Source organism: Halichoerus grypus, chromosome 6 (genome assembly GCF_964656455.1).
Source record: "Halichoerus grypus chromosome 6, mHalGry1.hap1.1, whole genome shotgun sequence".
In the NCBI taxonomy this organism is placed as follows: domain Eukaryota; kingdom Metazoa; phylum Chordata; class Mammalia; order Carnivora; family Phocidae; genus Halichoerus; species Halichoerus grypus.
In genome coordinates this window covers 163492802-163511077 of record NC_135717.1, presented here as the reverse complement: position 1 = coordinate 163511077, position 18276 = coordinate 163492802, and the positions used below count along the sequence as shown (strand labels likewise).

Sequence of the window (18276 nt, the reverse complement as noted above, 5' to 3'; positions counted from 1 at the left end):
CCCGGGTCAGAATTTTCTTTTCCTCTACCATTCTTCCAAGATTTTGAAATTGAGATTATATTAGCTACATGAGTCATATAACTTACCTTTTGTTTTTATTGCCTGAAACATCAATTTTCATGATTTTCATTAACTAAGGATTTTATGTTTCTTAAAAGTTTAGTAAAAGTTGCCTGTAAAAACATTTATGCCTGGTGTTTTTGGAAGGAAGAGACTTTTACATCTACTGCGATTGTTACTTGATCTTATTTCTAGCGTCCTATTTTATGTTTTTTGTTTACCATCCTTTTTCTATGCTTCTTTTATCTTGCCATCTCTTTTCAAATTTTCCATTTTCCTTGGTAAATTATAATGATTTAGTGATGATCTCTTCATTTATTAACATATGTCCTATATATTAAATCCAAACTATATTTTTTTCAATGAAGTCTAAAATTATTTAACATTCTGAGACAAAAACCTTAGCATGCTTTAACCAGTCCTGGAAGATTCTCTTCCCACCACCTCATGTTATATTATAGCCTAGAACTTGCTTTACCTTTTTTAAACATGCAAAAATTATTTTTTAAATTATAATCAGTAATTAAATTTGTTTACAAATTTAAGAATTTCTCTCATCTTAAAACAGGGCCCCCAAGTTGTTTGACATTCCTTCCTTGGAGAATTGGGTGTCTATGCTCCCCCTTCAAACTTGGTAGGCTTGTGACTGCTTTGACCAACAGAGTAGGGGGGAGGTGACACTTTAACTTCTGGGATTGGGTCATAAAAGGCAATGTGACTTCCCCCCTGGAACAGTGAGCCACCATGTGAGAAGTTTAGCTGTTCAGAGGCCGCCATGCCACATGGAGTGCCCACAGAAGGCATCCTATCACAGCAGTCCTGTCTTCAAGTCATCCAAACCCAAGCACAGACACAGGAGGGAAGAAGCCTCCAGATGATTCCAGCCTCCAGCTGTCGATGCACCACTGTCCTTGAGTATTTCCGTCTGAGGTTCCAGACATCATAGATCAGAGACAAGCCATCCCTGCTGTGTCATGTTCAAATTCCTGACCCACAGAATCCACATGCATAATGAAAGCACAGTTTTATGCCACTAAGCCTTGGGGTAATTTGTTACACAGCAACAATAACTAGAACATGGTTATTTCTTGTATCCCAGACCCTTATTTTTCTTCTTGCTGAAATGCAGCCTTTAAGTGCTTTTTAAGTGATGTTCTATGGGGCCACATTCTCTTTAATTCTTCGTAGAACCAAACAGGTCTTTACTTTGCCCTCACTCTTAAATAATGGTTGACAGTTCTTTATTCTCAGCACTTGAAAGATATAATTTCTGGCGTCCCTTATTACTCATGATGATCTGCTCTCTCATAGCCTCAAAAACTTTTTTAAATCTATCAATATAGATTTTTAAAAATCCATCAGTGAGGATTAAAAAAATTTGTCTCGCCTTTTGGGGCTCTGCATCTGAGCCCGGGGTGTTTGTCTGAGTTGTGGAAACTGAAGAAGCATGGGTCTTGTGGTCAGGCCGATCTGATTTTGAAACAGAGCTCTGCCCCTTGCCATACTGATCTTGAGCAAGAAAATTCTCTAAGCTCCTTTTCCACCTATTGTTATCTGCCTCGAAGAATTAACGTGAGGATTGAATGGTAGTACGTGCCTTCTAAGTATTTGTTATAATGAGCAGCATCGTCCTGCCTTGCTTCATGTTCTACCTCAGACCTCACAGGTTGTTGCAAAAATTAATTGAGGATGTGCCCAATATCATGCCTTGTGCATACTAGGCCCTCCATAAAGGTTACCTGGTTTTTATGAGTAGTATTCAACTGAAGAAAGCTAGATGAGGTGGTGGCTTCGCAGCGAGAACAGGGGCTGTGGCATGGAGAAGATTCTAGGGGGCTCAGCACAGTCTGTGGCGCATCCAAGGGCAAGCCCCCTCTCCTCTCAGGTCTGCCTCCTCCTGAATACAGGAAAAGCACTTCCTGCCTCCTAGTGCTTGGCGGGGGCCTGGCTGACATGTGCAATGTTTGGCAGGTTCTGGGTAAGAGAGCCAGGCTTGGTCACCTACTCCTGCAGAAGCAGTCTGGAAGGACTGGTCACTGCCACCTGGCGTGGGAGCGGGTCCCTGACGGGGCTGCTCCCGTGTGGCCTCCTCGGCTCTCCCTGAGCGGGTGAGCTACAACACTAAGCCAGAAAAACAAGTGCATGAGCCGGTGAAAACTTGGGCCATAAGCAATCCTCCCCCCTTGGTGGGCAAACCCGGGGTGGTTTTCCAACCATTTGATGCCGAAGTACTTCCAGGAACTACAGTTGTCTCCAGATGTTCCTACGAGTGAAATTGGGGGCATGTGGTGAAAACCCAGAGTAAAAGGGTAAAGGCACCTGCACTGACTTGGGATCCAGGTGTCCTCCGAACGGAAATCACAGCAGTTGGCGGAAAATACATGGTGTGTGTGTGTGCGTTTCCAAAGTAGAGACTCTATTTTCCTCAGCCCCGTGAGGACTCAAAGTTCATCGCCTGCCAGCCTACCTTTGCTGACTGATTTTACCAGAAACTGCTGCCCGCGGCAAAGAAAGAACGTCTGGCTACTTCAGTTCACAGCATAGGCTCTTTCAGGGAGAAGGAATTAGGAAGAAAAGAGTGAAAAGGAATTAAGGAGAAGAAAGGAGTCAACCACCTTTGAAAGAGGCCGTTCTGGGCAGAGGTGGCAGAGACCCCCCGGGATCGCTGTGACAGTCCCCACCCTCACATGGCGGCCAGCCTGCCCCATTCCCAGCGGCAAGGATCGTGCGAATTACAAGACGGATAGAGCTGGCCCCTGCCGTTGGGGGAGGGGGCCGGCGAACAGAGGGCTCTTTTTCCTAATTAGCTGTTTTTATACAGGGCACACATGACCCAAACACAACCACCAACTGTGTCTTTGACACATACAGGCAGAAAGGGGAGCTGGGCTTTTGTCTGCCGCGGATTCTTTCAACTTGCCTGTCACCCCAAGCTGCAGAACTCAACAATAAAGTCGGATGAGCAGGACCACGGCAGACAGTGTGCTAAATGGACTTGGAAACAGGTATCATTTCAGCCTGCTTCAGGTTGGGAAATCCTGTCAACGGGAAATTGGGTGAACATCTCCTTGCCTTTCCTAAGAGACTTGTGACCATTTCTGCCATTTGCCTGAGTTTCCGGTATATCCTAAAACAGTGCATGGTTCAAAAAAGAAAGGAATACATTTCAAAGAAAACTTTTCTTGGTAATAAATGCAACCCCTTCATAGAACCCTAACTGTCCTACTGTCCTGACCTCCTTTATCATATTGTTAACTTAGTAAAAACAAATGAATTCCAAAGAATACTGCCAAGTGAATTACTTTCCCTGTCTAATGAAGAGGCCTCAATAATCTACATAATCAGTTTAAGAATCAGCACACTGAAGAATAAGGGATAGAGCGAAAAAAGATGCCTGCTTTGTGGATGTGGGTCCGTATACGTGGGTGCGATATTGTGGATTCTTTGATTTTGAAGCAATGAACGGATGGCAAAAATGTTTCGGCCATTCGCTGGACTGAAGGCAGCTATGCGCGAACGGTTTTCCCAGAACCAGAGGTGACATGTGCTAACACTAACTGTGCTGAGCCGGAAGCCATCAAAACGTCATGCCTGATGGCACTGCCCAGGTAGGAGCCACCAGAGAATGTCCATGCGCAGCTCAAAGAGAACTTTCATCTGTAGCCACGGTGCAGGCCAGTGCAGAGAGCGTCCCAATGCCGAGATTAAAGAAATCCACAACAAAACACTTCTCCAAGTGGGGAAACACAGTCTTTCATGGACAGAGCTGTTTAGAAAAAATAGTGCCGCCTTTGTTTTACCACATACTCGCTTCGTTGTATAGCACAACCGGAAAATGGTGACAAGACCATAAAAAAGCTGGATGGAAAAGTGTCAAATTAAACCCAGAGTGAAACCCAGAGCCGATTGGCTTAATTGGAGGTAATGAGAAATGAAACCACATCTCTCCTTGCAAAGTAAAATAGTGAACTGAAGCAAGTACCTAGAAAAGCTACCAATAGCCCTTTGCTGAAATGCCTCAAAATTTGAGGCCAAAGTGTTTGAAGATTTCAGATGTCTGGATGATGCCTTAGGGTTTCTCCTCACTTTGCTAATGATGACCTGGACTCGATGCATACTCCATTCTTTCCAGTGAAAAGGAATAAACCGTGTCCCACAATGTAGCACAGCATTCACCCTAAGTCGGTGGTTCGGTTCCTGCCTGTGGATGAGCATAAGCGCCCCTGGGCAGAGACTCCAAGTTGCGTTACTCTGGAAGGAGGAGGTGTGCACCTGGGGAGGGAGGTGAGGAGCACCCAAGGAGTCAATAAAACCAAGGGAAAAATGAACATAAAAGTTCTAGGGATCCAACTGGGGCACAGTGTTAAAGAAACCTTTAGACACTCTACCCACTACCGGAGCATCAGTCGAGCCATATGCAAATATTCCAACTCAGAGGCTTTTCGAGTTCCCAGCCATGGGAAGTCCACACTATGGAATTCTGCAAAATAGTCCCTGGAAGCAGCATTCACTGGGGACACCTGGCCAAAGCGAAGCGCACCCACTGCTTTTAGTCCTCTCTAAACTCCAATAATACTAGCTGAGTGAGAACCTCCATTTTCAGATTTGCATACATTAGCACACAATGCCATCTTTCTCCCTGAAAGTCCTGACAATGTTGACTCCTTCCAGAACAGGTAAGTTTCAGGGTGATGTCCTTGTGGGCTCAGGGACAGCAAGTGAGATCAAGGCTGAGTCTAGAGAGGTGGAGTTCAAGCACGAAGTCCAGAGAGGAAGTGTTTGGATATAGGGAGGGCTGGGGCGGCCTTACCGAAGCTGGGGGCACTATGCAAGGTCATGTCCCGGATCACCCTTGTGCCAAAACAGGACCACATCAAGAGGAACTGCTGGGCCACTTTCTTCAGGGACCCTTGTCTCTTGGCAGCCACCTACAAGAAAGTGAACAGATTTAACAGTGGTCAACGTAACCTTTCATTTATTACGGTCTCCCTGAAAAACACTAGGAAGGTTTAATGGGTCTCCAAGTTCAATGCTATAGAACAATGGTTTTTGACTTGCTGTTTCTTCCAGCAAAAAAATATGCTTTAAAGAATGAAATCTTATGTCAAGACCCAATGCACACAGCAGATAAAAGAGATGCTGACCTGGCTGAGTCAGGGGAAGGAGACTCATGGTCCTGCCTCCTGCAACCCCCACCTCCGGAGGGGGCCCAAGCCTCTCCTCAGAACCCCAGGGCTCCATGGCTACTGAGGAACATTCAGATAGCTCAGGGTGGGGCTCTGTATCTCCCAAGGGCCACAAAGGTGAGTGGCGGGTTGCAGTACCGGGGCTGCTCCTTCCGCTCCGGCTTACCAACCTTCACAACACACCGGTCCACCATGGTGTCTAGCCACTCGATGTAGGACTCGATGGGAGACTGGTCCTCCAGGAGGTGGTCAAACTCCTGGTACACTGTCAAACAAAGGAGAGCCCCCCACATATCACTGCAGCTGTGTCTACACAGAGATACATCTTAAAAGAACAAAGGAATGAAACTGAGTAAAACAGAACTCCAGTCTTAACAGAGCATTCAGGCTTTAGAAAATATGCCCCGACTTACCTTTCCAGGCTTATCTTCCCAGCCTCTGAGCACCTGAGAGCCTGGCTCCCATGTTAACTCGCCATATGCCCTCAACAAGCCCTACTTTCTCAGGCAGTCCCCTCTGCTCGGACTCTCTGGTTCCTCGTGGCCCAGCCGACATGATCCCTCTCGTGAAATCCTTTTTCCCCTCCGCAGGCCCCTCGCCGGCAGAACTGATCACTTGTCCTCCGAGCCTCCCTAACACTTTATTATCTCATATGCCCCCTTCGCTGCTAATGCTGTGTTACAGTTGCGGGGCGAGTCTCCCGGGCCAGTTCTCTGCCGGGGGTCTTTCTTAGCCGGGGCCTTCCCCATAGGCGGCCACTATCCAGGATGTGCTTGTTTGCATGCACGGACCCAGACCCAGGCAGTGCTGCTCCCTTGCTCTCTGCCCCATGGCAGGCACGTTTGATAGTTCAAAGCTTCTAAACCACAACTGTGGTGGGCAAGTCGCCCAACCAGCCTCTCAGGGCTCAGTACGCAGTTGATGCTTAATAAATGTTCATAGCATGAAGGAAACCATCTCCGTGCCCTTAGTTTCCACATTAGGAAAAGGGGAATAATCATACCACTTTATAGCCTGTCTTCAGCTGCATGTCAAATAACCGAGTCCGGATGGGCTATGGAATTCGCGAAGCACCACAGAAAAAAGAAACGTTGCTGGGGTGACCTCCAGTTTGAAACATCTCTTTTCATGACCGTTTTTGTGTTTTTTGCATGTGGAGCTCCGTAAACCAAACCACACTTCCAGATTCACATCTTATTTTTTTTTTTTTTACAGTTTTCATTTGTCCGAGCAGTTTTTGGTCTCCCATTCCACGGGCCTAGCCGAGGTGCTCCGGGTTCCCGAGTTGATGACTGCGACAAGACGCCAGCCACCACCCGGAGCTCAGAACAGGTTAGAATGAGAAGGGGCTTTGAACGCCCGTGAGTCGACATCGGTGTCCTTTTACAGAGGGGAAACTGTGTCTCAGTGAGATTAAAGGCCCCCCTCAAAGTCAGAGGGTGAGTGAGTGCCAGAGCAGGGACTGGCGCCCACGTCTCCGACCTCTCTCTGGGGCGCTTTCCTCTTGATGGCACGGTCGGTGTGTCCGGTGCATCGGCGCTGTTGCGCTTCGGTCAGTGAAGGTGGCGACGGAAGTGGCCAAGAGGGTGCTTCTGGTTAACACCTACTGGGTTCTTGCCGCGCCAGGCACCTTCCTCTCTGCTTTGCGCGGACACTCCAGTCTAACCCTACAGCAACCTCGAGAACGGGACAGCGGGTTCTCCAACGCTGGGTGAGTGAACAGATGAAGAACCCAAGGAGGCAGGTGCTGTACTCCCCGTTTTACAAACGAGGGGGCGCAGGCGCTCAGAGACAGAGACTTTCCGAAGGTCTCGCCGCTGCTGAATAGCAGAGGCGGGTTTCAAAGCCAGCCTGAGCCGACGCTTGCCTCCCAAGCACCGCACTGGACCTGCTGTCCCGGGCCCCATTCCTTCCTACCACGTCCTCCCCATGTCAGAGACTCAGAAGCCAGGGTCACGGGGCACGAGAACCAGGGTTTGTTGGGCATCGCAACCCCCTGCTCTTAACCACAGTCAAGTTGTGCTCATTAGCACGCTGATGACCGGACATGCATTTTTTTTTTTTTAAGATTATTTATTTGACAGAGAGAGACACAGCGAGAGAGGGAACACAAGGAGGGGGAGTGGGAGAGGGAGAAGCAGGCTCCCCGCGGAGCAGCGAGCCGGATGCGGGGCTCGATCCCAGGACCCTGGGATCATGACCTGAGGCAAAGGCAGACGCTTAACGGCTGAGCCACCCAGGCGCCCCCGGACATGCATTTTTTAATTTAGAGTAAGTGGAGCATTCCCAGGCAGGACCTATTTCACAGAGGTGATGGAAACCCCCTAAAGCAGGAAGGTGCAGGCTTGTCAACTGGTGATAAGGAGGGTGCAGCACATAGTTGTGTTTAAGAACTTACTTCCCAGCTGTTGGTGGGTGGGGGGGATCTGCAGGGATGATACTCGTGTGCCAGGCTACCTGCCTTGAGGGCTGGTGCCCTTGCTCAATCCTCTCCCCTCTCCCAGGCACTGTATCATACAGAGGTGTCCTCTTTGGAACATGCAACCATTTGTGAATTACTTGTTCAATTTCTGATCTGCCCTTAGCTCTAAGCTCTACATGGGAAGGGCAGTGTTCATATTATTCACTGCTTTTTGCCCAGCTTCTAACACACTGCCTGGCCCAGGACAGGCATTCAGTTAAGTACCAGCTGGGTTGAACTGAACCTCATTACTCCCTTCCTCTAGAAGAAGAGCACAGTCACAGCTTTAAAGGGCACCATTCTGTCCCGGGCCTAAGAGAACTTGAAGAGGAAACCCCAAAAGGCTCCCTTCTTGGAGAGGCTGCGGTGACCTCCAAGGTGCTCCAGTGATCTCCAAGGAGCCTGGTCCCTAAAGCAAGTGATGGGGACTGCATTTTCCCCTATGAGTGTGGGTGACATTTTCCTCCTCCACAAAAGGTGCTAAGGGGGGAAGAGAGCTGGGTCTCATGCTGCTGGGAGTCGTGTCATTCTGGGTTCCCATTCATCTGTCTGGCCCAACCAAACATTAGTGGCGCGTCATCCATGCCTGGCCTGGGGTGAGGTCCTGGGGACACAGTGATCGGAGGTACAGCTGGTGCTGGAAGGGGGCTAACACCCATGCTCTCTATTGGCCTTGTAGCAGGCAGCGAGGACAAACAGAACAGGAGCATGACTGCAAGAATTTGGAAAGACCCCGCAGCCTCCGGAACTTGCCCATATCGCATCATTTTTGTCATCTCATTTTGTTCCTCCAAGTGAGTAGCCCTAGTGCATGTTGGTGAAGCCAAGGTTGGGTGTAGGTCGGGGGGCCCCGCTCTGCTGCCAGGGGTAAGGGTCACCAGCTCTCTGAGGCTGAGCCTTGTTCTCTGTAAAATGGGGGCGGCGGGTATCTTCCTTGTGGGGTTGGTGTAGAGAATTAACAAGATCGTGCCCGTGCTAAGTCTGACACAAAACCCTGCGCAGACAAGGCCGTCTGTGAGCTCAGTTCTTATTTGAGTGACCACCTCTAAGTTCTTACCAGGGGAAAGCAGGCTGACGGCTGCTGTGGAGGAAGGAATGAGCACGGAAGGAGTTCTGGGAAAGAAGCCCCAGGGAAGGTCCCCAGGGTTCAGGTTTCAGCTGCTCCAGTGGCTTTTGAAAAGGGCTCAGTGGGAAGGAGGTCTCTAATAGGAACATCTTTTGGAACTTACTTGTTTTTAAACACCACATGCTAAGCCTGGCTGAAGAAAGTTCCCTCAAGAGGACATACAGAAGGCATATACTGGAAATCTGAGGGGCCTGGGGCTCTCAGGAGAACTGGCCCAACTTCTCAGGGGGACGGCCGCTGTGCAGCTCCCCATTTCCGCACTCCTGCGCCCCTCCCCTCCCCCACCCCCCCCAGGAATGAGAAAGGAAGGCTGAGCAAAGTGAGGAAGTGGCCAGGAGACCCCCATCCAGGGCCGCTGGGTGTGGGAGGCTGGGGGCAGCAGGCTGCGGTGGGCTCGTGAGGAACAGCAGAGGTGTGCTGACGATGGTGGTGTTCTCTGACCCCCTCACGTCCTCTACTGCTAAGAACACCCAACCTGACCTCATCCAGACAACAGCTGGCGCAGTATTCCTTCAGTCTTTGTCCACAGGGACATGAACACATGCTCACAGAAGTACACCACCATCCATTCCCCTCTCAAACATTTAATGCGATGGAAAGGTTCACCTGCCGATAGGTGGGCTGATTCATGTGACCCTCCGCTGGAAAACAGGCAGCGTATCCAGCTGACTCTAGGCTGACGTACACTCAGACGGGCAACACGTTTTTGTTCTCATTTTTTTATGCTACCTATGGGACTATGCCTGGCATTGAGAGTCACATCTGGGGCCTTTTGCATGACATTGTGTGCTGCCCAAATGCACCAGGCTCCCTTTCCCCCAGGAGTGTTGACACATGTCCTTTTAAATCAATCAGCCCTGCCGTCTGGGCTAACCCATTTAACAGGAACAATAAGAAGGAAGGGATCCTAGGGGGAAGGACAGGGTGAGAATGCCACTTAAATATTTACCAAGATACTTTTTCTTTCTTTCTTTTAAAAACAAAAACAGAAAGGACAGAATGCTTGGTGGAACATCTTACACTGGATGATGAGTTTCCGGTGCTCATCTCGGGAGTCTTCCATGGTGTAGAGGGTTTGCTTGGTGATGCTATTGAGGTCCACGTTCCTCCAGTCTTCCAGCATTTGGAATGTGATGTCTGCACTGTGGATCACCGTCCGAGATGCCTGTAATCCAAGCCCATCAACTCATTAGCTTGAGAGTCATTAGGTTAAAACCCCTGCACATTATTTTCTTTTTAATGAATCTGCATAGGGTATTTTGCAAACTACTTTGAAATTCAGGAAAACTCCATTTCAGGAAATCAGCAGATGAGTCCATAACTCAGAAGACCCATACAGTCTTTTCTCCTGTGGCTCTCTTTTCTCAGCTCTATAAAAAATTACTCCAGGGTGGCCGAGGCTAGACCAAACCCTGCTGTTCCCAGCCCCTTTGGTCTTGACCCCTGGGGAACAATGGGATGAAGCCCAGAGACCTGTCAGCCTTCCGATGTAAGCTTGTGGGATGGGAGCTCTGTGCTTAAAATCCCACGTGTCTTTAGCGTCTGAGAAACAACATGAAGGGTGTACCTCTGGTTTCCAAATCTCCCAAATCACCCACTTTGCCATTTATGCCAGAGGCAGGGCAGGAACAGTGAGATGTGTGGGGGCGTAGTTCTGTATTTTCAGGTGCCTGGCCTGGAGGTTTCCTTCAGGTCACTCTAAAAACCCCTTCCTCCAACCTTGACCTTGAATAACCAGCACCGACCCAGAACCCACAGTATGAGGGAGAGGTGGCAAACGCCACACAAAGAAGGCAGGCAGGTGGCAGACGGGAGTGAGGGAAGCCAGCCAAGCGTAAGAGGAAGTGGGGCTGACAAGGAGGACAGTGCCTGCTGGAAAGGGGCTCAGCCCATCCACTTGATTCCTGCCCTGGGAAATGTGGTTCTGGGGCTGTTTAGCTGACATCTCCCAGGTTCAACTGTAAACTACGAAGTAAAAACAATTTTTGAACACATGCAAATCAAACAAAAATAACCCCACCCACTTGAGGGCCAGATTTGACTGGTAGCCACCGGTTTGCCCCTTCTGCTTTAAGATCATTAATATTCTAATGAATGTTAACTGGCTGCCTTAATAGACTTAGATTCCCTTCCTTAAGGTACAAACTTAAGAGAAATACAAAGCTTTATGCCATCAAATTATCACCAAGGAGTTATAAGGAGATAGTCCACCTTTCACTGTACACATTTTTGTTATTGCTGAATTTTTTTATAGTAAGCATATGTCACTTTTGTGCTAAAAAGAACAAAAATCTGGAGAAAATAAACAAAAGTGGGTAAATATTTAACATACTGTGTGCCTTTGAGCTCTTCTGGATGATACATACACAACAAACAAATCACCCTCTTTATGTTTGAATCATTTATTTCTGTGACTCACAAGGGGGGGGTGTTGTGTGACGCTGGGCCCCCGGGCTACATTTGGTCATGTCTGGAGACATTCTTGATGGTCAAAATCAAGGTGGTACCTGGGGGTGGGGTGCTGCTAGGCATCTGGGTGCTGGCATGCGGGTAGAGGCCAGGGATGCTACTAAATCTTTGCACTGCACCAAACAACTCTTGAGAGCAAAGAATGATCCAGCCCCACATGTCAGCAGTGGCTGAGAAAGCCCAATCTACTCAAGGGAAATGCAAACTTGCGCGCCAGAACATATCTGAAAGGTTAAGGGGCGACTGACGTCAGAAATTATTTTGTATGCTAGTCGAAAATATTTTGTGATTGCTTAATGTTATTCTTTATCAGTAGAAATTAAAGGTACCAGTAAGAGTATATCAAACACCTATTATACTGTATTAAACTATCAAACAGCCACACCCCCGATGGATCTCTGGGGAGCTGTTCTGTGCATTTGCCCCTCATGGGCAATGACTTCAAAGGAGTTAGAAAACATAACACAGGATACATACCTGGCAAAGATGATTCAGTGATGTTTGCCGTCTCAGAATTTGGGAAAACCTTCTCGACACTGCAAGAAGGAAGAGTTAGTCTGAAGTATTTGCATGCTGTATGGTCCTACCTTGGATTTTCCAGGGGCAGATTTCAAAAAGTAGCTTATTTGCCTAAATGCGTTTCACTGTCCAACCCCATTTTATGCACCTGCTGGCAAAACCCTGCATTTGATTCTTTGTCCTCCTGTGTGGACAGCTATTTCCTAAAATGGCGATATTTGGGGTACATATTTCAAAGTCACCCGCATGCCATACTGGCAGGTGTGAGAAATTGTGGTGTCAATCAACCGTGAATAAAAGCAATTATTTACTTGTCTTTCATTTCGCTAATTGCAAGCTCAATCACTTCTCCCCATAAATAATTGCTGGAATCAAGTGGAAGCTTTGAAGAAGGCCCTTTAAAAGTAGTATATCTAATAGGGAAACTTGATTGAGCCTCAGCGGTGTGTGGTGTGAGGGGCTGCTTTTAGGACGGAACCCTGGGCTGCACTTTGAATGCGGCTTTGCATTCATAATCTGCCATTTTTATCAAATGATCTCCATGACCTGTTGGTGTGTTTTGCTGATCCTGTTTACTACAGTCATTTAACAGGCTGATGGTTCGAAGTGGGATGATCTTAAATCTGAAGATTTCAAGACCAAGCAGACAAGCCATGTGCCAGCCCCAGGTCTCCACGATTGCAGAGTTGTCTGGAGTGGTGTTTCCCCTCCTTGCCCATTCTCCAAGTGCCCCCGAGGTTCCCTGGGAGAGGGGTTCCCGCAGGCCCCAACAGGTGGAAGGTCCAACAGACCTCCTTGCTGCCAACTTTCAACAGGTTTGTTTTGTCAGCATAATTAAAACGGGTGCAGGGCATTCTTCTCATTAATTTCTGAACTGGTCAAGAAGCAGAAATTTCCCTGGGATTATTCTAATTTGTACTCAGAGCCAGCTTGGTTTGAAAAATAGGGCATGGGGTGGAGAAATGGGGGGGTGGGGGCACAGATGAACTTCTAATTTTCCAGACCGATCAATCGTTAATCCTTCTCCTTAATTACTTTTTCTTTAACTTTGTGATGTGGAATTTAGTGCTCATGAAAAGAAAAGAACTGAGAGCCGTGAAATAAAGCGGGCTTTATCAGTAGGTGCTGGGCGCTGCAGGCGGCCTCAGCCTTGGAGCGCGTCTGAAAGGGCTCCCTGTGCCTGCCCAGAGAGGGTAATTTGATCCCCTTCATTTTCCCTGCCGCCACTTTCTCCCGGGCAAGAATGGCAAGCTGGATTCAAATGCTGCTTTAAGAAACCTATATCTTAAAACTTTGGCTTAAAATCATTTCATCTTGGTGTAATAGCACATGCATCTTCCCACAAGTCCAGAAACACCGAGACAGAGAAATAGGACCAGTGTTCTCAGGCAAAACTAATGGGGGAGAGTGGCTGGTGATGCTCAGCAGAAAAGAAAAAAAAAATCACAGTCCTAATCCCCGTAGGAGAAATATTAATTTGGCTTTCTCATTAGGCAGAGAATTGAATATGTGAAGCCCTGAAGCCGTTTTCTGTCTCCTGTTACCACCTTTTTGGGGGGCAGGGGCTTCAGGGAAATCCCAGAGTTTTGGGGTTGGACAGATTTGAGTTTGACTTCTGGCCCCTTCTTACCAGCTGGGTGGCTGTGTGGCTTTGGGGAAGTTTCTCTGCCTCTTGGAGCCTCATCTGCAGGATAGGGATACTGCACCCTACATCACAGAGGTGGCGTGAGGATTAAATGGGATGAGATAGTGGTGATGAGCAGACACTTTGGTGTCGACAGACAGACCTGGGAGCAAATCCTGCCTCTGTTACTGACTAACCCCCTCTAAGCCTGTTTCATTTTCCATGAAAGGAGAAGTGCGCCACCCATAACACACCTTTTGGGAGGACTGATGAAGTTCGTGCATGAAAAGCGCTAGGCTTAATACCTGGTGCTTTGCAAACAGTAAATGAAAGTTATTATTATTATTTTATGAACAACCTATGTAAAATTGTTCGGCACTAAAATGTTGTCCTCCCTTCCCCTCGGCTCCCCACCTCTGTACTTACATTCAAACTTAATGTTTCGCAAGTTTTCTGGGAGGTCATGGAGAGCCACTTTTAGCCACTCATCCAGCTGCTTGGCAAACTTTCGGATCACCTGAGTTAAGCTGGAAGGAGAAACGATCCATTTTAAGTGCCTCGTGTGTTGCCCGACGGGGTTGGGTTGTCCTGGAATCGTGTTTTGGCCGCCCCAGTATCACTCAGCGCAGCGACCTCAGGGGCTGGGCGGACTGGGGGGCTGAGCAGGGCCCGGAGGGAATGTGCTCTGGTGCCTACGCTGGTCACGGGGGGACGTGGCGCCCCGACTCTGAGCAAAACGCCACGTGTCCTGCTTCTGTACGAGCCTGCGTGAGGGGTGCAGACGGAGGGCGGTGGGCCCAACAGCACCCCTGTGCTGCCACTCTTGCCCCAGCGCCCACCCACCCAGCCTGGCTCTGGCTGTCCCCGCCGCCGCCGGCCGCTTGGCAGGACCTGGGAAGCACCGACACACAGTTCTGACCCTGAAACCATACCCCATTTTTGGAGAGCCGAGGGCTGTTTGGGGGCAGGGGGTGAAGGGTGAGGGGATGGCAGGTTGCAGCATGAGATGGGAATCGGGAAGACCTTGGGCATCACTTTCAGGCTCTCCCTGTGAACACCATGGGCTGGGTCCTCCTTCGGCTTGACTCCACAGGGACCTCAGCCCCTGGGGAGCAATCACACTGTCCTCGTCCCCCAGCAACACGGCCTACCTGGCCCTCGGCAGTGTCCTACAGATTCCCCTGTCAGACCCTGATCACCGGCCTCCCCTCCCCACCAGGCGGTCCCATCAGGTTTCTCGTCCTTCACTCCTCACTTTGCCAACCTTCTCCAAGACCCTCCACCAGCCGTGGGCACCATCCCCACTTTTCAAGGAACACAGCCGCAAAGGGAGAACTTTCCAGCATTCCACTATAGCACAACTCTCCTCCCCGGCCACCCTGACAGAATCAAGGGCCAACCCCATGTCATCCCCTCCTGCCCCCTCAGGAACCCCACTTCACTGACCGCCCCTTCTCCCGGATATCCCACCTCTTCCTCTCACCAAGCATGTCTCACCTTAAAAATAAACCCTCTTATTTCCTCACGCTCTCTCTTCAGGGTACCACCCTCTGTCTTCCACTTCACAGACGTCCTTCTTCAGAGAGTTGTCCACACTCTTTCCTTTCCTTCACCTCCTGCTCACTCCAGTCCCTCAGCCCAAACAGCTCCCACTAGGCAGTAAGCTGCATCCAGATGTGAACCCAATGGACTCATTTTGGTTCCCATCTGGCTTGATATCTTGGCAGCATTTGGCTCTATTGGCCCCTCCTCCTTTTGGAAACATTTCACTTTCCCTGGTGGTTGTGGCCCCTGTCTTGTGGCTACTCCTTCTCAGTCACAAAGCCCAGCCCCTCCACCTGGCCTTTACTTCCTCCATCTCCTCCACATCTAGTCCTGGACCCTTGCTTGTCACACTTTGTCCTTCCCTGGATAGCTTCTCTGTGACCACAGCTTCAGTCACTATCTACACTTGCTTTTAATTTTAAGGTCCAGAGCAAAGGTCTCCAGAACTCTAGACCAACCACCTACAGGGCCCCTTCATTTAGCATTCTAGAGACACATCAACCTCAGCATGTCCAAACTGAACTCATCGCTTCTCTGTCAGACGTTCTTTTCTTATGTTCCCTATTTCACCGTGAACTCTACTTTCCCTAAAGTTTTTGTTTTCAACTTTTTTATATGAAAAAATTTCAAATATACCCCAAGATAGAATGGTATAATAAACCTCCAAGTATCTCTGACCCAGCTCCAATAACTAGCAACATTTTCCCAGTTCAGTTTATCACATGCCACTCTGTCTTTTCAGGAATGCGATAAGCAAATTCATGATGTATCATTTCAGAAACTTTGTGTCCATCTTCTAGCATGCACTTAAATATGTATGTATGTGTATACACACACACACACAATTTAAAACCTCCATGCCATTAGTATACCTAACAGAATGAACAGCAATTCCTTAATATTATCTAAAGCCCAGGGGCACCTGGGTGGCTCAGTCAGTTAAGCATCTGCCTTTGGCTCAGGTCATGATCTCAGGGTCCTGGGATCCAGTCCCACGTTAGGCTCCCTGCTCAGTGGGGAGTCTGCTTCTCCCTCTGTGCTCTCCCTCCCTCTCTCAAATAAATAAATAAAATCTTTAAAAAATGTATTATCTAAAGCCTAGTCTGTCCTCAGATTTCTCTATTTCTCTCAGAGCAATCTTTTGGTTTCTTTGAATCAGGGTCCAAAAAGGTCTACACATTGCACAAAACATTGCCTTGTTCTATTTCTTAAGACTTTTTAAAAATTCTCTTTCATGCATTGGTTTGTTGGCCACCTCATGTTATTTGTTCCCTGGAATGTCCCACAGCGATTTGGTTGATGTCTTCCTCATAGTGCCATTTAACCTGTCCATCTATCCTGCATGCTTCTCATAAACTGACAGGTCTAAAGAGTAGATCGAATTAAGTTACATTTTTTTTTAAGGCAAGAGACTTCGTAGGTGGCCCCTGTACTGCCCACTGTCACACCATGAGACTTATAATGGTTGGTTGTTCCTCTTTTACTGTATCTGGTTTTGACACTTAAATAGTCTCTCTTCCCATGAGTGGGTACTGCAGATTTTATCTCCAAATTGTCTCTCAACCTCATCCAGTCTTTCCCTCTTCTCCCTACTTCCAGCTATCATCATCTCTCACCTGGGCCAGTATGACAGCTTCTACAACAGTGGGTACAAGAGCCTACCTGCTCTGCTACCTCCCTACCTCTACCCTGTCTTCCACATTGTGAGAGGGATTTCTCTAAAACACTTGCAATTCTGATCTAGTTCACCTTCTGATTAAAACCCCCCAAAGCTTTCCCATTCTTCTTAGGATAAAGACCAAAATCCTGACCGTGATCCCCAAGGCTCACACTCTAGCCTTGCTTCCTCTCCAGCCTCACCTCGCATTCTCTCTCTTCATCCATGTTTCAGCCCCTCTTGCCTCCACCTAGTTCTTTCCCACCTCAGGGCCTTTGACCTTGGCATCCTTCTGTCCAAGAGCATCCCACCCTTCTTCACCTACTGGACTCCCCCTCGTCAATCTGATCTCAGAGCAGGTGTCACGTCCACAGGAAAACCTTCTCTGAAACCCCCTACTCTAGGTCAGAGCCCCTGATTGTTCCTCTTGAAGGGCCAAGTTGTGACAGTTGGTAACTATACACTGACTTGTGTGATTATCTGATTCATGTCCATCTTTCCCACTAGACTATATGCTCCAATGCGGAGGCAGGGACTATGTCTATTTTGCTTATCACTGTGTGTTCAGCACCTAGCATAGTGCCAGACACCACACTGAGCCCCTCTTTATCTTTCTGACTTCAGCTCCTCCCACTCCCTCTCCCCACCTCCACCCTTACCCCCTGCCAGCTTACTCAATTCCCACAGCACCAGCTTCCTTTCTGTTTCTTCAGGTCCTTAACAACCTCACCAGGGCCTTTGCATCTGCTGTTCCCTCAGCCTGGAAAGCTCCTGCCCCAGACTGTAGCCGGTTCCCTCCCTTCCTTAACAACTTCAGAGGTTGGGTTCAAGTGCTGACCACAGGATCTGAAACTGCCAGTCTCCCCACACTCCCAGCTCTACCAACTATCTCAACACTCTTGAGACTGCTATATGTTTTAAAAAGATCAGTCTGGTTCCTGGGATGAGAGTCGAGTATAGAAGGGCAAGGACAAAACAGGGAGATCTGTTTGGAGGTTATCCCAATAATCTAGGCAAGAAAGCATCCTGGTTGAGGGTGGTAACAGTGGAAATAATGCAATGTGGTCATATTAAAATATTTGGAAGGCAGAGCTAACCAGGAGGTCCTGGTGAGTGGATGTGGGTATATGAATAAAGAATGTTGTCAAGGATGTCTTCATGAAAGAAAAGTGGTATATGTACCCCCTGTGCCTAGCAGAGTGCTTGATATCCAAGAGGTGCTTAATAAATGTTGAATACTGAGTGAACCAAAAGTACTGCACACATAATAAAGCCAAAGTACATTCTCGGCAATTAGCACATTGGATCCAACTTAAGTGAGAAGATTTCTCAGAATATTTGGCCACTCTTGACAGAGGTCAACATTTAGAGAGGTGTTTGGAGTGATCATATGATGGCTGTTGTACCATCAAGGAGGGTGGGCTGCCATTCCACACCCATGACACCTTTCCCAGGGGCCATTACTTGCAGCTGGCGTAGAGGAGCTGGCCTTCATACGGGAGCAGGAAGTAAGCAGCAGGACCAGTGATGGGTCTTTTCCTTTGTGCAATCGTTTGATTTTACTACAGTGAAGAAAAGCGGGAAGCGACTCATCCTGAAAAGGATTCTATTTTGGGACTTGGAACTGGG

At 48.4% G+C, this 18276-nt stretch overlaps 1 protein-coding gene and 1 long non-coding RNA gene across 5 annotated transcripts in view; one reads left to right on the top strand and one right to left on the bottom strand.

Moving 5' to 3' along the window:
- The window catches only part of RFX4 (regulatory factor X4), a 155530-nt gene that overhangs the window by 30870 nt on the left and 106384 nt on the right, over positions 1-18276 (bottom strand). For all 4 annotated transcript variants that reach the window (XM_036083141.2, XM_036083143.2, XM_036083140.2 and 1 more), the window contains 5 exons: positions 13872-13972; positions 11780-11838; positions 9854-9998; positions 5417-5511; positions 4871-4988 (listed from right to left, as the gene is read on the bottom strand). In XM_036083141.2, coding sequence (XP_035939034.1) covers positions 4871-4988; positions 5417-5511; positions 9854-9998; positions 11780-11838; positions 13872-13972 — 518 coding nt within the window. The remainder of the gene's footprint in view (positions 1-4870; positions 4989-5416; positions 5512-9853; positions 9999-11779; positions 11839-13871; positions 13973-18276) is intronic.
- LOC118530015 (uncharacterized) lies at positions 6667-9961 on the top strand. Its single transcript, XR_004914435.2, has 3 exons — positions 6667-6957; positions 8387-8501; positions 9823-9961. It is a non-coding gene; the product is annotated as an uncharacterized LOC118530015 (long non-coding RNA).